Source organism: Mustela erminea, chromosome 5, assembly GCF_009829155.1.
Source record: "Mustela erminea isolate mMusErm1 chromosome 5, mMusErm1.Pri, whole genome shotgun sequence".
Taxonomy (NCBI): Eukaryota; Metazoa; Chordata; class Mammalia; order Carnivora; family Mustelidae; genus Mustela; species Mustela erminea.
The window spans coordinates 46141129-46163882 of NC_045618.1; the positions used below are offsets into that span (position 1 = coordinate 46141129).

Consider the following 22754-nt stretch of genomic DNA (forward strand, 5'->3'; position numbering starts at 1 on the left):
TCCCGGGGTCTTGGGATCGAGTCCCGCATCGGGCTCCCGGCTCCATGGGGAGTCTGCTTCTCCCTCTGACCTTCTCGCTTCTCATGCTCTCTCTCACTGTCTCTCTCTCAAATAAATAAATAAAAATCTTTAAAAAAAAAAAAAAAGATTACTTATCTGGGAGAGGCTGAGGCTGTAGTTAGGTTGGGAATGGTGATGTGGGTGGGCCTTAGCACAAGTGACTCCATCATGAGTCTACTTTCTCCTTTTTCAACACCTCCTAGTCCCTGCAGACCCCATCAGCTCTCAGCCCTCCCCAAAGGTGAGGAGGTGACCTCCTAGAGACAGATCCTGGGGACTTTAGTCACCTTATTTCTCATGTGGGGCCCTATCAAGACAAGCAGATGTTGTAAACATGGAAGAATGTTCGGCGGGGGGGTGTATTCTAGGGACTGTCAATGCTGTACGACCTCACCTTACATCCTGAGTTATTTATCAGGGTATAAAAAACTTTCTGTAGGTGATGCTGTCCAACCCCCTCAGCAACCCACTGAGGTTAGTCTGGGGTTATCCTGATTTAACCTAGGAGAAAATGGAGGCTCGTGGAGGTACAGATAACTTGTTCAAGACCGCGCTGCACTGCTGACCAGTGCTGGACATGGGATTGGGACTCTGGCATCCTGACTCCCACCAGCCCCAGTGAGGCTGAGTGGGCACCTGTGGTGGCCCAGAGGCCCATCCCCATTTACATACTGTGTTGTTTCCATGGGAAAGCTGTGCTCTGGGTTGCAAACACTCACCGTCTGCGAGAGAGCCAGGGTGTGAGAAGGGCCCTCTTCATAGACTATAGGGACCACCCTGGTCTACCACCTTGTTTCCAGGACGGCCTGACCTTACTACACTGTGCAGCCCAAAAAGGCCACGTGCCGGTGCTGGCGTTCATAATGGAGGACCTGGAGGACGTGCACTTGGACCATGCTGACAAAGTGAGAGTGGCCTCGAGGCTGCTTGTCCTTCCCATTGGGTTTGGGGCTCCTGGGGCCACTCTTGCCCATTCCTTGAGTGCATCCTTTAGAGCTATGGATAGTGCAGATTGGACTCCACTCCAGGGAACTGCTGGTCTAGAAGGGGTGTTAGGGCACAAATGAGTGGGACACAGGAGGAAAATGGTCAGTTCCCTCAGAGAGGACAGGTTAGAGAGATGGGAGCCACTGCTTCCTGCTTCCTAGAGGAGGTGGCATTTAGTGAGTAAACTGGATTTTGTTGGTAAGATTGGAAAGCAGGGAGATTTTGTAAATAGAAGAACATTGTTAGGGCTTTAGAACTGGAAAAGGGCCCTTTGAATGTGAGTTCAGATGGACTGGAATTTTGGGAGGGGGAGCCAGGGCCATGTTGGGAGCCCCTTGTGGAAATTTCCACCACCTCACGCCTTAGAAATTGGTCCTGTATTCAGCAGGCAGCAGGGAGCCACAGAAGGATTTCAATGAGCTGGAGGGAGGGGGGGCGACCCAGTAGGTCTTGCTGGAAAGTTGGGTCTGGGCTTTCCAGGTCAGGTGTGAAGGGCAATGGAAGGGGAGAGTTCCTGAGGCAAGAGAGGCCCCTGCAAGCCCTGAGTGGGTGGCTAGGTGGGCAGTGTGCCTCCTACAGGGTACAGAAGGGTCACTTTCTTCCCCTACCTGGTCAGCTGGGAAGGACGGCATTCCACCGGGCGGCTGAGCACGGGCAGCTGGATGCTCTGGACTTCCTTGTGGGCTCTGGCTGTGACCACAATGTGAAGGACAAGGTACTGTAACTGGGTTCCAGGGGCAGTCCAAGCTCTGGGCTCCTGACCAGGGTGGGCGCTGGCGGCTGACCTGCACCAACTTCTGGCACCAGCATGCTGGAGGGGCAGACGACTTAAGGACCAAAGAAGGTCTGATGTTTGTCCGGCAGGCATTTTTCGAGCGAGTGCTATGGGCCCGTCCTGTGCTGCACTCACGTGAGGAGCCCAAAGATCTCTGAGACACAGGTTTTCATTCAAGGAACCTGGGCGGCCACATTGGTAGAAAGCTGCGGCCAGCTGTGGGGAGCTGGGATGGCAAGTCTGTTGGTCGGTGGTGCTGCCAGTGGGTTTGACAGAATTTTGATGCCCATGGGGCTGTCTGGTGCTGGGAGTGAGGAGAAGAGTTAGGGGATGGTGGTAGCCATGTACCTCCTGGTTATTTACCTTCTGTGTCATTTAGTCATCTAAGTGGTCAGGACAGAAATAGGATGAAAGCCTGGAGGAGGGAGCAGTTGGCGGAGGGTGAAGAGCTTCAGGCAGGATTTCACCAGTCTGAGGAGAGCTGAGGGCTGGGCCAGTGGCGACTATCCTGAAAATGACTCTTATCAGTGGGCCATTGTGAATCATTAGGCAAGTATGTTGCAGCAAATTCCAAACAATGCTCCAATAAAGGGACAAACTCCATTATTAATCTTCTGATTAATGTGCTTGGCCGGGATAGAGGAGTTGTGTTTATAAGCTAATGATAGGCAAATGCACACAGGGGCTTAGAACGGCAAGTGTCCTTCACTGGCGACTATTTCGACCTTCTCGTTTTATAGATGGGAGGTCCAGAGAAGGGGGTGCTTTAGCCAAGGTCACAGAGCAACACAGAGGTTGGGCTGGGTTTGGAACCAGCAACGTGATGCCCCGCCCAGGGCTACTGCCTCCTGAGGCATTGAGCCCTTGGGGTTTGCATGGAATCCAGCTGTGCACACTCATCCTCTTAGTCCTGAGAATCAAATCACGCTGATTTCCTTCATTCTGGAAAGGGGCTAAGCAGGTCATGCTCTGGGCTATGTTGTGATGGCTATTGGCCAGGAACCAGGAGCACAGAAAGGAGTGAAGGACAGCCCCTGCCAGGATGCATCTAGCTCAGAGGTAATAACAGGATTACACTCAGGGTGCCAGGAGGGTGGGGGCACCCAAACTGGAAAGCAAGAAAAGCCCAGCTTTGATCCTTACCCAGAATTTTATAATCGGAAATTCTAGAAAGAAGCTTTCAAAATTGCTTGCCCATATTGGCACGCCTGGGTGGCTTAGTCAGTTAAGCATCTGCCTTCAGCTCGGTCGTGATCCTGGGGTGCTGGGATAGAGCCCTGTCTTGGGCTTCTGGCTCACTGGGGAATCTGCTTCTCTGGCTAGCCTCTTCCAGCTTTCTTCCTCTTTGCTAGGACCCCCTTCACCATCTACTTGACCTCTGCAGAAAGATCCCATTAAAAAAAAAAAAAAAGACATTTATTTTTAGAGGGGAAGGTGGGGCAGAGGGAGAAGCAGACTCCCCACCAAGTACGGAGCCTGATATGGGTCTCCATCTCAGGACCCTGAGATCATGACCTTAGCTGAAATCAAGAGTTGGACCCTTAACTGACTGAGCCTCCCAGCTGCCCTGCAGAAAGATCCCTTTAAGAACAACCCCAATCTGCGCTTGGCAAGAGCCACTTCTGATACAAAGAGCAGCGTGCCCTTTGCCACACCCAGGGGAGCCACTTCCCTTGGCTGTGTTGCATCACCTTTAGACTTCTCAAGTGTGAGACAGCCACCAGCCCTGTGGCTCTCAAGTGCCAGGAGTCTCATGTCAGTCTCTCCATCACAGTATTTACTCATTGGACAAATATTTTACTGAATGTCTGCCACATGCCCCAGACCCTATTCTAAGCACTTGGGGAAATGCTGGAGCACAAAAAGAGCAATCCCTGCCCTTGAGGTGTTTTTGTTCTAGCAGGAAGAGTCAGACAATAAACAATAAGCATAGTATACAAGCAAATTATAGTGTGTTAGTTTATCAGTGCTATGGGGGGAAAAGGGAAGGAAAAGTCCAGCAAGATCAGGTGATCAGGAGGACGGGAGGGTGAGAGTTGCCAGGTTTTTTTTTTATATGTATTTTTAAAGATTTTATTTATTTATTTGACAGATCACAAGTAGGCAGAGAGGCAGGCAGAGAGAGAGAGGAGGAAACAGGCTCCCTGCCGATCAGAGAGCCTGATGCAGGGCTTGATCCCAGGATCCCGGATCCCCATGATCCCAGGATCACAACCTGAGCTGAAGGCAGAGGCTTTAATCCACTGAGCCACCCAGGCACCCCTGAGAGTTGCAGCTTTATTTTAAGATTTTATTATTTGAGAGGGAGAGAGCACACACATGAGTGACAGCACCAGCGATAAGGGGATGGGCAGAGGGAGAAGCAGCAGACTCCCCACTGAGCCCCAATGCAGGGCTCGATCCCAGGACTCCGACATTGTGCCCTGAGCCAAAGGCACTGCCTGAGCCCCCAGGTGCCCCTGGAGTTGCAGTTTTAAATAGTGTGGTCAGCAGGGCCACAGTCTTCAATGAGAAGCTACCACCTTGAACTGGGCCATGCAGCTGGCTGCCTGGGCACATCCTGAGCGCCAAGGACAGTCCTTGGAGCTGTGGCCTTGAGCAGGAGGAGGGGATGGATCTAGGATGGTTCAAGGAGGGACTGGCTTTAGACAGGGGCATGCAAAGTAGGGATTTTTTTTACCCCCACGTATTGTGTCTGCCTTCAAATGTAAGGAAAGACCAAGACTTGGACCTTGGAAGTGCCCCTGGCTGTAGTTTGAGTCATATTTCTCAGGGGCAGGGAGACACTGGCCCAGCATTCGGGGCTGCAGTTTTTCATCGACTTGCTCTGTGACCCTAGATGTGTCACTTCCCCTCTCTGGACCTCAGCTTCCATGTCTATACAATGAGGGGCATTTCCAGCAGGTCCCCAGGGCCTTCAAGGGTCTGTGATTCTACCAGTCCCTCGGGAGCCCTTCTGCCTGCAGGAGGGTAACACGGCCCTTCACCTGGCTGCCGGCCGGGGCCACCTGGCTGTGCTGCAGCGGCTTGTGGACATCAGGCTGGACCTGGAGGAGCAGAACGCGGTGAGTCACCGCCCAGAGGAGGCAGAGACGCTTGCTTGCTCCCTGCTTTCGAGGAACGGACGGCCCAAGGTGCAGCCTGATTGTGCCCTGCTAGAGGCTTCCTGGAGTGAGAAGGCATAGACCGAGGGCAGGGGGCGGGGCAGCTGGGAGGGTGAGACCCTGGGCAGGGATGTGGAGGCGGAAGCCAATGTATCACATGCTCCTCAACGTGAGAAAATCGGGTACGGGGCTCAGGGAACCACGGAAAATGACCCAGATTGTCGTCCTCAGTAGCGTGACCATGGAGAGCTCCTAGTGCTCTGGAGCCGTAGCGCAAGGGGTCCTCTCATCTCAGAGTCTGGCCTCAGCCTCCCTGCCATCCTCACACTCGCCCCGTGTGTTTCAGGAAGGTCTGACTGCCCTGCACGCGGCGGCTGAAGGTGTCCACCCCGACTGCGTACAGCTGCTCCTTGAGGCTGGGAGCTGTGTGAATGCCCTCACCCAGGTAGTCAGTCCTCCCCCGGGGGACGGATGTCTGCCCTTGGCTTCTGAACCCTAACTCTAACCTTGCCAATGATTCCTGAACGTGTGTAAATAGGGGCCCTCAGGCCTCAGGCCCCGGGGGTCTGCTCTTGGCTTTTCCGCTGCTGAGCCCTGTGACCGAGGGCAAGTCACTTCAATTTGATGAGCCTCATCTCCCAGCTATAAAATGGGGACGCTATGTAGTCACGTTCTTCCATTGCTGGGAGGAGTAAATACACCTCCCAGCATTCAGGGGTGCTAGGAGCTTGACACCTGTTTGTGTCTTCTTATTGCTGGGTACTTGATATTTTGTGGGCCCCCTTTACAAGTTACTTCAGGAAAGTTCCCCCTGTTATGCTGATGAAGAAACAGAAGCTTAGAGAGATCCAGTAACTTTCACTGGTCACAAGCCAGGAAAAAGCCAAGCTGAGGCTGAAAAGCCTGTTCCCTAGACTGCAGAGCTCATGGCCTGGAAGGTTTGCCTTGCCTGTGCATGAGCCACCCAGTGCCCAGAGCTGGAGCCCAGGACAGGCCTCCTCTCTCCCTCACTACTGACTCCTTAAGCAGCCACTGGAAATTCTCTGTGTGTCCTGGAACCGGGTATCGTGGCCTTAGGTAGGGAGTTGCCGTTTTTTGTTTTGTTTTGCTTTTTACTTTTAGATCAATGACAATCTCTCTTCACTGACTGAATAGCTTCAGAGTTTGGAATTCTCTATATGTTCTAAATTTCAATAATAAAGCAATAATAATAAATAAAATATAATAGCAAAAACAGTTTAAAAGCCCGGGAATTAAGATAGTATGCGAATAATGTTTAACACAAAAGAAGGCAATCAAGGAGAAACAGAAGAACAAAAAGGACAGGAAACATGTAGAAAATAAGTAGCAAAATGGCAAATGTAAATTCAATAACATCAGTGTTAACCTCCCCCAAACGTGAATACTACTTCGTAAGTCACAAAACACTTAATTTGCAGAATTTCCCTAGCAGGTACACCTTGCTGCCCTAGGGTGTTGGGATGAGGCCAAGAGCCACCCCGAGGGGGAAAGTAGCTGCCCCAGGGAAACGCCCTGCGTCCTCACATCTGCGTGGTGCTCCTCTTTGAGCAGCAGCCCTTTCTCTACGCCCAGAGCAGTGCTCGGGACTGGGAGGGGACATAGAGGTGAAGTGTCAAGCCCATGTCCCCAGCAGGAGCAGCATAGGAGTTTAGGGACCGGGGAGGTCGTGTCCATCTGGTGGACATGGGCAGGGCTGGAGCTGCCCACTGCCCTGGGCCCTGTGCTCTCGCCTTGGTTTGCGGTTTCCGGCAGGGGACACATTCTATCTGGACACCCCACCCCTCGCAGGGCCTCTGAAATGGGGGCTTACTCAAAGTGATTACATTTCCGGCTGGGAGGTGGACTGGTTCCCACTCACCCTGTGCACAGTTCAGACAGGACTTTGGGAGAGTGAGCAGCTCATCCTAGTTTGCCCCACACTGCCCTGGTTTTCAAACTGAAAGTCCTGGGGAACAGTCTGGGCAGTCTGGGACAGCTGGTCGTCTAAAGGGGTCCGCCTGGTGGAGCGGAGCAGGGTAGCTCATGTGGGTTGCTGTTTGGCTGGGGGTGGGCTTGGATTGAAAGGGGGCACTCAGAAGGCCCATCGGGATGAAGCCTTGCCCCAGTGCTTCCCGGCTCCCGCCTAGACGGCTGAGACCAACTCCGGCAGGGCTGTGTGTACCAGGTGCAGTTTGCTTTGTGCTGGCAAATCTTACTTGCTGCCCTCTTTGAAAACCTGAGTATACCCCGCATGTCTTTACCAGCCTAGGAATTGTGTGGGCTTTGATGTATGTTCTGCAGTTTGTGACAGGAAGCGGGGAGAAGCCAGGACCACGGTGAGCTCCTTTTACTAGTCACCAGGCCTGGGCAAGGCATTGATTTCTCCAGCCTCAGGGTTCAAGAGGGTAATCATCCCGGAGGGGTGTGTGTTTGTGTGTGTGTGTGTGTGTGTGTGTGTGAGAGAGAGAGAGAGAGAGAGAGAGACAGACAGACAGACAGACAAAGGGAATAATGGATACCAAAGCCCCACTGTGAGGGACTTTCAGGACAGGGCACTGATGCCTGTTTCCCTCTAGAAAAAACAGAGCTGTCTCCACTATGCAGTCCTCGGTGGCTCTGAGGACATGGCCCGGACCCTCATCCACGCAGGAGGCCACACCAACATGGCTGATCATGTAAGTGTGGGGGCCTGGGTTGAAGGGGTCCCCACTGCAAAGTCCCCATGACTTCCCTGATAAAGCACAGCACAGACAGGTGCTTTGGGCCCCTGGGGTTGGGATGAGGGCCAGGACTGGAAGGCCTGGTAGCTAGCATGAGGGAGGGTCAGATAAGCTGCTTTCTAGGACAGGGTTAGCAAACAAGGTGCATTTCCTCCCAAGTGAGTTATTCGCATGTGTTCTCCACTTATTTAACCATTGGGACTTAGTGATGGTCTTTTATTTTACAAATCTAGCCTCTTGGTTGTTCATTTTTTGCTTATGTTGTGTGGTACACTCACAGGGGACAGTATATTCTTGTGGTTTAGACACAGACTTTGTTAGACAACCTGGCTTTGAGGCCTGGCAGGGCCTGTCACAAACTGAATGACCTTGAACAAGTTGCTTTGACCTCCCTGGGCCTTTGTTTCTTTATCTTTAGGTACTATTATTAGTCCTATTATGTAAATGAGGAACTATCTATTGTTTAAATTAGAAAGGAGTCATTTCTTTTTCTTTTGTTTTTATTTGTTTTTTAGAGGTCATTTCTTAAATAACCAATATATTTAAAATTAGTAAGAACAATATAGCACAGTTCATCGGAACATAGAGAAAGAAGGCATCCCTAATCCCAGCAACCCAGTAAAGCAATGACTTTTCTTTATTCCCTTCCAGTTTCTTCATATGTGTACTAGTACCACTAGTTATAAAGAATCCAGGCTAAGGCAGAATTCTGGAAAGGGGGATGCTTATTTGTTTTTAACCATCAAGACATCAGAATTTTGATTCGAGTCCAGTGGGAACTATCCAAAACTATGTTGCTAGCTTTTCTAGCAACCATTTTTAAAAATTAACATATAATGTATGATTTGCCCCAGGGGTACAGGTCTGTGAATCGTTCCATTAGGCTAACACACTTCACAACACTCACCATAGCTCATACCCTCCCCAATGTCTCCTCCCCAATGTGCATCACCCAGCCACCCCATTCCTCCCCACCACCCCTCAGCAACCCTCAGTTTGTTTTGTAAGATGAAGAGTCTCTTATGGTTTGTCTACTCCCCGCCCTCCGATCCCATCTTGTTTTATTTTTTCCTTCCCTACCCCCAACACCCCCCACGTTGCCTCTCAAATTCCTCATATCAGGGAGACCGTATGAAAATTGTCTTTCTCTGATTGACTTATTTCACTCAGCATAATACCCTCTAGTTCCATCCACCTCGTTGCAAATGGCAAGATTTCATTTCTCTTGATGGCTGCGTATTCCATTGTACATATACACCACGTCTTTATCTATTCATCTGTTGATGGACATCTAGGGTCTTTCTATAGTTTGGCTGTTGTGGACATTCTAGCAACCATTTTTTAAAAAATTTGTATTTATTTATTTTTTTTTTATTTTATTTTTTTTTTCTAGCAACCATTTTTAATGCCAGATGTGGTTCAATGACTACATCACACTTAACAGTTCCTCAGCTGTTGAGTATTTGTTTTTGACTTTGTCAGGATAAATAATGATTTATGAACATCTTTATGGCTTGTAACTTTGTATTTTCTTTTGCATCATATATGAATTCTCCAAATAGGATTTCTGGGTCAGGTGGTAAAAACATTATTGTGATTCTTCATGTAATTTGTTAAATCCTTTCTAGAAAGGTCAGATTACGTAGCCCCCAATAATTTATAAGTGACCTTTCACCGATATTAGGTATTAACATTTCTATAAATTTCATAGTTAAGTGATTCTTTGTTATTGCTTTATTTAGAATCTCTTTGATTGCTGTTGACCCTGAATTTTCCCAGGAATTTGTTTTTCTAGTTGTTCTTCTATTGTGAGTTATTTCTTCTAATCTTTTGTCTATACTTGTGTGGATTTTCTTTAACCAATTTCTTTGAGGTTATTACTCTTGGATCATAATATATGTTGCTGTTGCTTGCTCTAACAACTTTTCGACATGTCGAAGTTGTAACTGTGTAATCACAGGTATTCTTGATGCAAATTTTGAATTTATTTTTATTTTTTTTTTAAATTTTATTTATTTATTTGACAGACAGAGATCACGAGTAGGCAGAGAAGCAGGCAGAGAGAGAGGAGGAAGCAGGCTCCCTGCTGAGCAGAGAGCCCGATGCGGGGCTTGATCCCAGCACCCTGGGATCACGACCTGAGCCGAAGGCAGAGGCCTTAACCCACTGAGCCACCCAGGCGCCCCACAAGTTTTGAATTTTAATTTAGGAATCTTCTAGCCATGATTTGATTTTTGATGTTTGACTCTTTAATTCTCCTACACTGTATTTTTTTTTTTAAGATTTTATTTATTTGACAGAGAGAGAGAGGGAACACAAGGAGGGGGAGTGGAAGAGGGAGAAGTAGGCTTCCCGCAGAACAGGGAGCCCGATGTGGGCCTCCATCCTAGGACCCTGGGATCATAATTTGAGCCGAAGGCAGACGCTTAGTGACTGAGCCAGCCGGGTGCTCTACACTGTATTTTTTTTTATATAGTATGGTGTATTACTCAATAGATTTCCCCCTCCCAATTTTTTAAAATATTTCTATGTCAGGTACATTTATTAAATAATTATAATATTTCTTAGCACTTTCTCATTCTTTCCTTTATCACATATTCGCATTTTGATATATGATAAGCTCTATGTCTGGGCAAGTGATTCTCTTTCAATAAGTTGTATGTGTAATCTTTTGCTGGTACCATAGCATTTTAACTATTGTTGCCTCCTAATTTGTTCTAAAGTCATATAAAGCTCATCTTCTTAAATATCCTAACCTTTTATCCTTTTACATGCTCACATGTTTATTTTTCCAGCTGAGAGTTGTGTTTTTTTCGATTAAAAAATCAACTTAAGGGTGCCTGTGGGTTAAGCCGCTGCCTTTGGCTCAGGTCATGATCTCAGGGTCCTGGGATTGAGTCCTCCTCTCTCTCTCTGCCTGCCTCTCTGCCTACTTGTAATCTCTCTCTGTCAAATAAATAAATAAAATCTTTAAAAAAAAAATCAACTTAAGGTGGGGCGCCTGGGTGGCTCAGTGGGTTAGGGCCTCTGCCTTCAGCTCAGGTCATGATCCCAGGGTCCTGGGATCAAGCCCCGAATTGGGCTCTCTGCTCCACAAACAGCCTGCTTCCTCCTCTCTCTCTGCCTGCCTCTCTGCCTAGTTGTGATTTCTCTCTGTCAAATAAATAAAATATTAAAAAAAAATCAACTTAAGGGTACCAAATCAACATACAGAAACCTTTTGCATTTCTGTACACTAATAATGAAACAGCAGAAAGTGAAATTAAGAGAACAATCCCACATCACATCAATAAGAGAAAGGATAAAAACCATATTATTTCAATAGATGTGGAAAATGCATACAACAAAGTACAATATCCATTTGTGATAAAAGGCCTCTGCAAAGTAGGTCTAGAAGGAACATATCTCAACATAATCAAGGTGTTATATGAAAAATCCACAGCCAACATCATACTTAATAGAGAAAAACTGAGAGCTTTTCCACTAAGTTCAGTAACAAGGAAAGGATGTCCACTATCACCACTTTTATTCAACACTGGAAGCCCTAGCCACAGCAATTAGACAACACAGACAAATAAAAGGCATCCAAATTGGTAAGGAAGAAGTAAAACTCTCATTATTTGCAGATGACATGATACAATGTACTGAAAATCTTAAAGACTCACCAAGAAACTACTAGGGCTGATAAATGAATTCAGTAAAGTTGTAGGATATAAAATCTATGTACAGAAATCTGTTGCATTCCTATACGCTAATAATGAAATAGCAGAAAGTGAAATTAAGAAAATAATCACATCTACAATTGCACCAGAAATAATAAAATATCTAGGAATAAACTTAACCAAAGAGGTGAAAGACCTGTACTCTGACAACTATAAAACACTGATGAAAGAAATTCAAGTTGATGCAAAGAAATGGAAAGACATTCCATGCTCAGGGTTGGAAGAACAAATATTAAAATGTCTATAACACCCAAAGCAGTCTACAGATTTAATGCAAACCCTCTCAAAATACCAACAGCATGTTTCACAGAGCTAGATCAAAGAATCCTAAAATTTGTATGGAACCACAAAGACCCTGAATAACCAATAACCAATCTTGAAAAAGGAGAACAAAATTGGAGGTATCATAATTCCAGACTTTAAGTTATATTTCAAAGCTGTAGCAATTAAATCAGTATAGTACTGACATAAAAACAGAAACACAGATCAATGAAATAGAACAGAAAATGAACCCACAATTACATGGTCAATTAATCTTCGATAAAAGAGGAATGTACATACAATGGGAAGAAGAATCTGTTCAACAAATAGTGCTGGGGAAACTGGGCAGCCACATGCAGAAGAATGAAACTGGACCACTTCCACCACACACAAAAATAAGCTCAAAATGGATAAAAGACCTAAATGTGAGACCTGAAACCAGAAAAGTCCTTGAAGAGAACACAGGCAGTAATTTCTCTGACATTGGCCATAGCAACTTTTTTTTTTTTTTTTAAAGAATTTTCATTTATTAAGGCATGCCTGAGTAGCTAAGTTGGTTAAGAATTTTCATTTATGGGGCGCCTGGGTGGCTCAGTGGGTTAAGCCTCTGCCTTCAGCTCAGGTCATGATCCCAGGGTCCTGGGATTGAGCCCTACATCGGGTTCTCTGCTCAGCAGGAAGCCTGCTTCCTCCTCGCTCTCTGCCTGCCTCTCTGCCTACTTGTGATCTCTCTCTCTGTCAAATAAATAAATAAATAATCTTAAAAAAAAGAATTTTCATTTATTTATTTTTGAAAGGGAGAGAGAGAGAGAGCACAAGCAGTGGGAGTGGCAGGCAGAGGGAGAAGCAGACTCCCCACCGATCAGGGGTCTGGGTGTAGGACTTGATCCCAGGGTCCTGGGCCAAAGGTGGTCGTTTAATGCACTGAGCCCCACAAGCACCCAGCCATAGCTACTTTTTTCTAGAAAGGTCTCTGGAGGCAAGGGAAACAAAAGCAAAAATAAACAATTGGGACTACATCAAAATTAAAAGCTTCTGTACAGCAAAGGAAACACTCAACAAAACTAAAAGGCAATGGGATGGGAGAAGATATTTGCAAATGACGTATCTGCTAAAGGGTTAGTGATACAAAATCTATAAAGACTCAACACCCAAAAAACAAATAATCCAATTTAAAAATGGACAGAAGACACAAACAGACATTTCTCCAAAGAAGACATCCAGATGGCCAATACACACAAGAAAAGATGCTCAATGTGTCATCATGAGGGAAATGCAAATCAAAACTACAATGACAGATCACCTCATACAGGTCAGAATGGCTAAAATAAAAAACACAAGTAACAAGTGTTCATGAGGATGTGGAAAAAAGGAAGCCTCTTGCACTGTTGGTGGGAATGCAAACTGGTGCAGCCACTCTGGAAAACAGTGTGGAGATTCCTCAAAAGATTAAAAATAGAGCTACCCTATGATCCAGTAATTGCACTACTGGATATTTACTTGAAAAATACAAAACCACTAATTCAAAGGGATACATGCACCCCTATGTTTATTGAAGCATTATTTACAATAGCCAGACTATGGAAACAGTTCAAGTGTCCATTGATAGGTAAATGGATAAAGAAAGTGTGGTATATATAGTAAATGGAATATTATTCAGCCAAATCTTGCCATTTGCAACAACACGGATGGAGCTAGAACATATAACGCTAAGGAAAATACTACATGATTTTGGTCATATGTGGAATTTATGAATCAAAACAAATAAGCAAAGGAAAAAAAAAGAGAGAGAGAGGGGCAAACCAAGAAACAGACTCTTAACTTTAGAGAACAAACTAATGGTTGCCAGAGGGGAGATGGGTGGAGGGATGGATAAAACAGGTCATGGGAATTAAAGAGTACACATTATCATGATGAAAAAACAAATAACAACACAGAACTATTCCCCTGAAACAAATGATACATTATATATTAAGAAAAATATTAATTAAAAAATAAAATTTAAAAACCAATATAAGATTTAGACTAATCATTGTAGGACTATAAATTAATTGGAGATAATTAAAATGATTTTAATATTGACTCTTCTTTTTTTTTTTTTTTAAGATTTTATTTATTTATTTGACAGACAGAGATCACAAGTAGGCAGAGAGAGAGGGAAGCAGGCTCCCCGCTGAGCAGAGAGCCCGACACAGGACTCGATCCCAGGACCCTGAGATCATTACCTGAGCCAAAGGCAGCAGCTTAACCCACTGAGCCACCCAGGCGCCCCAATATTTACTCTTCTGTAGGAATATATCTCTCTACATATTTGAATAAAACTTTAAACCCACCAACAAAGTTGAACTTAAAATTTTTTTTAAAGAAATGAAACATAAAAGGAAGTTTGGAAAACAGAATCATCCAGATTTTTACTACCCTGGCACAAATATTCTTCTTTATTTACTCTCTCTCTCTCTCTCTCTGCCTCCAATGTTGACAACAAAGATTTCTTCCTGGTAAGTTGTTTACCTTTTCATTTGGGCTAGGTTTGCCCCTATATATTTACTTATATTATTTTTGTTACATTTACATTTTTTAAAAAAGTGAAAATAATCTGCTGGTAGTAACAGTGTCAAAAGACACAGTCCTAAAGAGTGAAGATCTAACAAGTCAAATCTGATGTTTTTCCTTTGCTTTTTTAATATTGTTTCTACGCCTGGTAAATGAATCTCTTTGCTCCTAACTTCAAAATAATTTGTTCTCTTCTAATTTTTTCATAAGTTGATTTTTAAAGATTTATCTTATTTATCATTTATTTAAGTAATCTCTACACCTAATATGGGCTTGAATTCACAACCCCAAGATCAAGAGTTGCATGCTCTTCTGAGCCAGCCAAACACCCCTCCATAAAATTTTAAAAGCCAACTTTTTAAATATCAGATTTTTAAAAAAATCAAATTTTAAATATCTATGGTATCAAACAGGGATCGATGTGTATTTTTCCTTCCAAAATGGCTGACTACTTATCTCAACACCTCTTACTTAATAAGCCTCCCTTCTGTGACACATCTTATTAAATACTTAAATTTAATGGACTATTACAATGAACTGTTTCCTGTAGGGGTTTCGTGCTCTTTCCGCCCCTGTTGAGGGCTGATTCAGTTAACACAGCGGCCACCCCTAGTGTCTGTTCATCAGAGGCAACCTCAACCTCTGTTCACTCTTCTAAAAGAGCAGACACTCCCATTTGTTCCCCCATCTCTGATGACTTTCTGCCTCCGAGGGAATCTGCTTTCTTCTTAGCATTTGGCACAACTGATAGGACAAGTTGTTTCTTGTGTTTATTGTCAGTTTTCCCCAACAGAATGCAAACTCTTTGCTGATGCTGTTGCTGATGATGCTTTGTCTGTTCTGTCCACTGCTGGATCCTCAGAGCCTAGAATGTACTTTGCACACAGTGGACAATCTATACATATTCACTGAATGAATGAATACCAGCTAAACATTCACCAACTTCAGTTACCTCTATCTGCTGGTCCAGGAGGACCAGTGTTCTGCTAGCTGGGGATCTTTGGCTGCCTCTAGTATGGATGTCCCCTCCCTCTGATGCAAGGCAATAGAGCCAATACTATGAGCCCATACTGCAGCATGGGGCCATCCTGGTCTCTTTTAGGGATGCCCTGCCCTCCTCTGTCCTTTCAGATTGCTGCAAGATGTGGCTCATATGTGTAATAAAAACAGTTATTGGGGTTACCTGGGTTAACCAGTTGGTTAAGCATCTGCCTTCGGCTCAGGTCATGATCCTGGAGTCCCAGGATAGAGGCCTGCATCAGGCTCCTTGCTCAGTAGGGAGCCTGCTTCTCCCTCTGCCTGTCGCTCCCTTGCTTATTCTTTCTCTCTGACCAAAAAAAAAAAAAAAAATCAGTGGGGTTTAGGAGTGCAGAGTGTAACAGATAGGTGGTAGGGGTGGAAGAAGGCTTTCACTAGGTATCTTGTGTACTTTTTGGTTCTTTTGTTTTTTATAAATAAAATGTAAAACAACTAAAATCTAAAACAACTAAAAACAACTTTCTCTCTTTCTACTCCCCTTTCAGACCACATTCCCCCAGATGTGTTTCCAGGACAACTGAGGCTAGATCTGGTGTATTTGCTTATCTTATCTCCATAGTTTGCAGCTTCCTGGAAAGCCAGTCCTTTTAGTTCTGACAAGTTTCCAGAACTTGTTTCTCACCTGAGATGTGCATTTGAGCCAGTTTCAGTCTCTGCCCATTTAATGGCACAGCACACATTTTTCAGGTCGGATTTTGATTTCACAGCCATTCAGCAATGATCTGAAGACACTGTTGAAATTCTTAGAGTAGTTTTACTTGGGTTTAAAAAATTTTTTTTCTAGGGATGCCTGGGTGGCTCAGTTGGTTGAGCCACTGCCTTCAGCTTGGGTCTGATCCCAGGGTCCTGGGATTGAGTCCCACATCGGGCTCCTTGCTCAGCGGGGAGCCTGCTTCTCTTCTGCCTGCCACTTTGCCTGCTTGTACTCTCTCTCTGACAAATAAATAAAATCTTAAAAAAAAATTTTTTTTCTAGATGTGTTTCAGAATCCTTTTTGGTATTTATTGAAATTTGGGTATGCGATTACATTAAACTTATAAGAGAAAATGATCATCTTTCTAATTTATTTTCACTAGGAGCATGAGGTCTTGCTATTTCTTTGTCTTCTTTTCTATCCCTCAGTGATGTTATATGGCTTTATTTTGCCTTTGATATGTCCATTAACAATTATACTCTTCATAGATACTTTGTATTTTGGGCTGTCATGGAGAAGATATCTTTTAAAAAATATGTCATTTCTTGTAAGGATTCAAAACAGGAATGCTGTTGACTTGGGTTTTATCTTCTAAATGACTTTGAATTAATTTTACTACAGTTTTTTTTTGGAGGGGAGTAATAACCTTTTTAACCTGCCTAGATATACAATCACATTGCCTACAAAATCATCGTATAGTTTAAATTTTCTTTTCCAATATCAATAAACCTTTATCATTTTTTAAATTTTTTAAAATTTCTGGCCTAAACTAATAGACATTGGTAGAAGACATTTTTATCATTTTGTGTGTCTGTGTGTGTTCTGTTCTATAATCTTTTTTTTTTTTTTTTTTTTTTTTAAAGATTTTATTTATTTATTTGACAGAGAGAAATTACAAGTACACTGAGAGGCAGACAGAGAGAGAGAGAGAGAAGGAAGCAGGCTCCCTGCTGAGCAGAGAGCCCGATGCGGGACTCGATCCCAGGACCCCGAGATCATGACCTGAGCCAAAGGCAGCGGCTTAACCCACTGAGCCACCCAGGCGCCCCTGTTCTATAATCTTTTTATACTCAATATATGAGGGTGTTTTTCCACCATCAATCTTACTGGCTTTGTACTATTCCTCTATGTCTGTGTCACTATATCACCAAGTGTCAAGGATGGCAGTATTGCCACTTTGTCGATTGGTCAGGAGGGAGTCATACGGGACCATAGATGAAGGAGTCTTCCAGCCTTGAGAGAGGCCTTGGATGTGTGTTGGACTTGTGAGGTCTCTGTTCTGGTCCCGGCTGACTCTCTCATTCATTCCTTTCATGCATAAACAGTAATCGACACCTACCTCGGTGCTCAGGGGAGAAACTCCCAGTAACACAAGGTTCTTATTAGCTATGGGCAAGTCATTTAAGTCTTCTGAACCTCAGCGTTCCTCTTCATAAGAAGAAAATACTAGTAACACCATTTCTATATATGCTGCCTAGGTTCATGTGTGGATTCAATGAGATATTAAAGAATTTTCAGGAAACATCACTTGTTAGATGAAGAGTCCAGAGAAGGGAAATGACTTGCCCACAGTCACATAGTGAGTTCCTGGGATAGCAAGGTCTCAAACTTGGATCTTGAGGCTCCCACCCAACTTACAATGCAGAAACTCCAGGGTTTCAGCCTTTGGGGCTATGGATTCCTTGAGCCAATGATGTCCTCCAAGGAGCAAGAAGGGCCAAACCGAAAAGCACTTTTTGTATACAGCCTTCCCTCTGTCTACCCCCAGCACTAACCTACCAACCTGTGAGGGCCATCCTGGGAGGGACCCATAGGATGACCCATGTATCTCCTCCCCCAGCAGGGCGTCTCTCCTCTGCACCTAGCTGTAAAACACAACTTCCCTGCCTTGGTCCAGCTCCTTCTCGATGCCAGTAGTGACCTGGATGCCACAGACAACGTAAGTGGTTGCAGAAACCATTTGGGCCCTGGAGGGCTTCTGGGCACCCTCCCAGGCTGGCAGGGCTTGGCTGCCATCTCCTAGCCTGGCTCAGAGCTGAGAAATTACTTCTTTAGTTTGTAAAAGAGCTGTGTGAATATTTGTTGAAGGGAATGGCATTTTAGCAACCATTCCTCTATTTGGAACATTTTGGTGGTTTCCACGTTGCTGCCATGGTCCATCAAACACTCCAGTAAACATCTTCCTACGTTCTACTGTCTCCTTTCACTGATTTTTTTTATCTCCGCTTTGGGAAAATTTCCAGGACAGGGATGAGTGGGGCAGTCTTGTGTCACAAGAGGCCTCTGAGTCCTGAAGTTGTGCTCAGTCAGGAGCCCTTTCAATTCCTGTTCCCCACATGCCTCCCCACAACCATGTAGTCCTCAGTGCCTGTACCTACAACCACAAGCAATGGAAAGCAACTTGACAAGATGCAGCACATACCTTCAAAATGATCAGGCTTTGCGCTTCAGTGAATTGGGCCTCAAGAAATACATTAGAAGCTCATGCACAAAGATACCCATTGCAACACTGCTTATCAATCTTCAATTTGCAAATGGCCCAAATATTTAATAATAGAGAAATGATCAGGTAGATTATGGGTTAGACATAGATTACTGTGGAGCTGTTAAAAATGGGCTTTATAATATGTGGACAAGTTTGGTAGAAAAATGGATGCAAAATATATAGATGGGATGATCTCATGTAAAATCAACAAACCAAAAGCATTCTACATTAAAGACTAGAAGAATTATACTGGGCTCGTTACAGAGATTGACTTAGCTAGCAAGTGGTATTTTTTTCCTTTGTTCGTTCTGCTTTTTTGTTTTTATCAAGTTTTCTCTGGTACTGAGTTTATGACTAAACCCATCTTACTCCCTCCCATAACTTCTTAGAGAAACTTATTAAGACGCAGTTAGAAGTGTACCCACCTTGGACCTGTTCTGGTTTGAGTTTTGGGCCACTTGTACATGCTTTTCTACTCTCCTATCCCCTTGGCTTCTTCCCCAGAGGCAGCAGACACCCCTCCACCTTGCGGCTGAGCACGCCAGGCAGGACATAGCGGAGATGCTCCTCATCGCGGGGGTTAACTTGAACCTGAGAGATAAGGTACATCTGCTCCCAACCAGCCTCCGTTTCAAGCTTTCATGGCTTCCTCTTTGCCAGAGACCCTACTACAAAAAAAAACTCCTGCTCTCAGACTGTTGAAAGCTTCCCATCCTTTTCTTTTCTTTCTTTTTTTTTTTTTTTTTAAGATTTTATATATTTGTCAGAAAGAGAGAGAGAAAGCGCACAAGCAGGCAGAGAGGCAGGCAGAGGTGGAGAGAGAGGCGGAGAGAGAGGCAGGCTCCCCGCCGAGCAAGGAGCCCCATGCGATACTCAGTCCCAGCACGCCGGGATCATGACCTGAGCCAAAGGCAGCGGCTTAACCCACTGAGCCACCCAGGCGTCCCCAAAGCTTCCCATCCTTTATATACTAGCTCAGATGCTGCTTCCACCAGGAAGCCTTCCTACCCCTCCTCCCCTTCCTCCTTTGAGGTCCCTCAGGACTTAGCCTGCCCTTCTGCTAGTCTGGAACTATGAGGTGGTTGTCTTCTGTTTCATGTTCCCTCAGATTTTGAGCTCCTTGAGTTGCCCATTGGTGAGGGGGAGGAGTAGAGAAATATCACATCACCGTCTCACAGTCCCCTACATGTGGGTCAGGGGTAGGAAGCTTCCTGGCTCTTTGTGCCTGGGGCGGGGTGGGGGGGTGCTACTCCCTCAGGTGGCCAGAGATTCCAGATGAGCTGATAACTTGTTATAAGGCTAAGGAGGTCACAAGCTTGTGAGGGAAAGGGGCTTGCACAATCCTTGACATGGTGTGTGGAAGAGCTGTGGGGGGTGAAGGGGGGTGCCAGAAATAGGCCCTGAGGCTAGACCTGGAGGGGGGCTTCCTGGCTTGAGCTGGCCCCAGGGCAGCTGGCCAGGTGCGAGGAGAAGCTTCCCAACTCCCTGCACCTGCCTGGAGATTGAGGCCAGCCCTGTGCGGGATGCCTGAAGCAAAAGGCCTAAGCGGGGCGGGCAGACGTGACTTGACGATCCCAGTCCCCCTCTCTGGGCTCTGGTTTCAGCTGAGAAGCGGGCCAGGTGACCCCTATTTCATAGGTGATGTTGAAGAGTTATGCAGGCTGAGTTTCATATGCTCTAAGACTTCCTAAATCTAAACAAGAGACAGTTGCTGGAATTACTGCCTCATTCTTCCCATGCCTTCCATGCCCCTCGTCATGCCCAGAAAACATTTCTGCTCTCCTTTTTACTGGAAGCCGCTTTCTTAGGGGCAGAACGTTTGCAGCAGGTGCTAGAGGCCACCCTACAGCCCTCCTGTAGCAACTCTGGCTTCCCTTACTTCTTCCTTGCAGCAAGGGAAAACCGCCCTGGCAGTGGCTGCTCGCAGCAACCACGTCAGCCTCGTGGACATGATCATAAAGGCTGATCGCCTCTACACGTGGGAGAAGGTACGGACACCCTGCACAAGGTCTGTCCATATTGCAGAGGGAGTGGCCAAGGCGCGAGGTGGGGCTGGCTTTGAACCCCAGCCCTGACCCAGTTCAGGTCCCTGCACTACCCACCCTTGTTTCCAAGGAGGGGATAATCCTGACCTTACCCACCACCACGGCTGTCTATCAGCATCTGGAGCTGAGTGAGCCAAGGTAGTCCGGGGGCCGTGCCAGAGTGGAGGTAGCATGGATGCTATTAGAGTGCTGGGCGGAAGGACGCATGTGCGCATGGACGCATGTGCGCATGCCTGCGTGCGCGAGGAACGAGATGGCAAATTGGTTTCCGCTCACTGCCATCTCCAGGTGACTGGGATTGCTGCTGGGGGTACTGTCTCCAGGCAACTTTCTGAGCCCAGAAGGAAAGAGTGCCGGGATGGATTAGTGATGCCTGCTGAGGAACTGGGGAAGAAGAGTAGATGTAAGATCATGCTTTTCCGGTCGCCAGTAAATGGGGTCAGGTAGGGAGGGCCTTTTTTTTTTTTTTTTTTTTTTTGGGTCTTTGAGGTTGTTTTTATAGTTGGAAAATAATGTTTGCATTTACCTCACTTTTAAAAATTAGTAATTTATCAACAAATTTTAAAACCTGGTTTTCCTTGGGGTGCCTGGGTGGTTCAGTTGGTTAAGTGTCTGCCTTCCGCTGACAAGATCCCAAGATCCTGGGATGGAGTCCCTTCTCGGGAATCCCTGCTCAGCCGGAAGTCTGCTTCTTCCTTTCCCTCTATCCCCGCTCATGCATGTGCTCTCTCCCTTTCTTGTTTACTCTTTTAAATAAAAATAAAATAAAAATAAAATAAAATAAATAAAATAAATAAAATAAATCTAGTTTTCCTTAAACTTTTAAATTCACTTTGTAAATCTTACTCCATTTACACAACTGGTATTTTTTAGGAATCTTGGGAATTTCCATTTTCTAGGAAGGCTTTTGATTAATGTTTGGACCCATGTTTAAAATTTAACTATCTTAAACAATTTAAGCGACTGATTAAATCTGATAGTTTTTTTTTTAAAGCACTTTGCTTCCTTAGTTTTTCTTTCTTTCTTTTCTTTTTCTTTCTTTTTTTTTTTAGAGAGAGGGAGGTGGGGGAAGAGGAAGAGAGAGAATCCCAAGCAGACCACAAGGTTCGATCCCACACCCTAAGATTATGACCTGAGCTCAAATCAAGAGTGGACATTTAACTGACTAAGCCACCCAGATGCCCCCTAAATTCTTTTTTTAATATTTTATTTATTTATTTGACAGACCGAGATCACAAGTAGGCAGAGAGGAAGGTAGTGAGGAGTGGGTGGGGAAGCAGGCTCCCTGCTGAGCAGAGAGCCCAATGTGGGGCTCCATCCCAGGACCCTGGGATCATGACCTGAGCCTGAAGGTAGAGGCTTTAGCCCACTGAGCCACCCAGGCACCCCAGGTGCCCCCTAAATTCTTAAATTATCCCAGTAAATCCAGTAAATTAAACCTATAAAGTGAATCTCAAATATCTTAAACATTCCAATATTATTTGCAAACTTAGCTTCTCCTGTACCGCTCATAAAAATCACTATTTCAAAATCAGTAACAAATTTCAATACGAATCATAAGATATTCTCTTTCATGGACATATTAGGTTCTCAGAAACATTACAGCCCCTTTTCATACAACAGGTTACTCCTAACTGTGACCCCAAAATATTAATACCAAGGGTTTGATGAACTGATTCCTCTATATTGATTCTAACACCTCAGACTTGAAAAGTTCTCTATGCTAAGGCATCTGGGCAGTTAGAATCACAAACCTCCCTCCTACCCGCAGGCTAATTCAATTAGAATCACTGGTGTGGGGACCAAGCATCCTAGTTTTGTTTTGTTTATTAGATTTTTTTTTTAAGATTTTATTTATTTATTTGAGAGAGAGACAGTGAGAGACAGCATGAGGGAGGAGAAGGTCAGAGGGAGAAGCAGACTCCCCATGGAGCTGGGAGCCCAATGCGGGACTCGATCCCTGGACTCCGGGATCATGACCTGAGCCGAAGGCAGTCGTCCAACCAACTGAGCCACCCAGGCGCCCCTGTTTATTAGATTTTATTCTTTATTTTTATTTTAAGATTTTATTTATTTAACAGAGAGAGAGAGAGATCGTCAGTAGACAGAGGCAGACAGAGAGAGAGGGGGAAGCAGGCTCCCCGGTGAGCAGAGAGCCCAGTGCAGGGCTCCATCCCAGGACCCCGGGACCATGACCTGAGCTGAAGGCAGAGGCCTTAACCCACTGAGCCACCCAGGTGCCCCTATATTTTATTTTTTAAATTAATCTCGATACCCAGCATGAGGCTCAAGCTTATACCCCCACGATCA

The 22754-nt window shown here is 45.3% G+C and overlaps 1 protein-coding gene across 3 annotated transcripts in view; it reads left to right on the forward strand.

Moving 5' to 3' along the window:
* Positions 1-22754, forward strand: part of ANKDD1A (ankyrin repeat and death domain containing 1A) — a 41058-nt gene that overhangs the window by 13678 nt on the left and 4626 nt on the right. Inside the window, exons 5-12 of one of the 3 annotated variants that reach the window (XM_032342864.1) lie at positions 861-965; positions 1664-1762; positions 4789-4887; positions 5273-5374; positions 7503-7601; positions 17755-17853; positions 18904-19002; positions 20292-20387. In XM_032342864.1, the coding sequence (XP_032198755.1) occupies positions 861-965; positions 1664-1762; positions 4789-4887; positions 5273-5374; positions 7503-7601; positions 17755-17853; positions 18904-19002; positions 20292-20387 (798 nt within the window). The remainder of the gene's footprint in view (positions 1-860; positions 966-1663; positions 1763-4788; positions 4888-5272; positions 5375-7502; positions 7602-17754; positions 17854-18903; positions 19003-20291; positions 20388-22754) is intronic. The other 2 variants (XM_032342865.1, XM_032342866.1) reach the window with 2 other exon arrangements.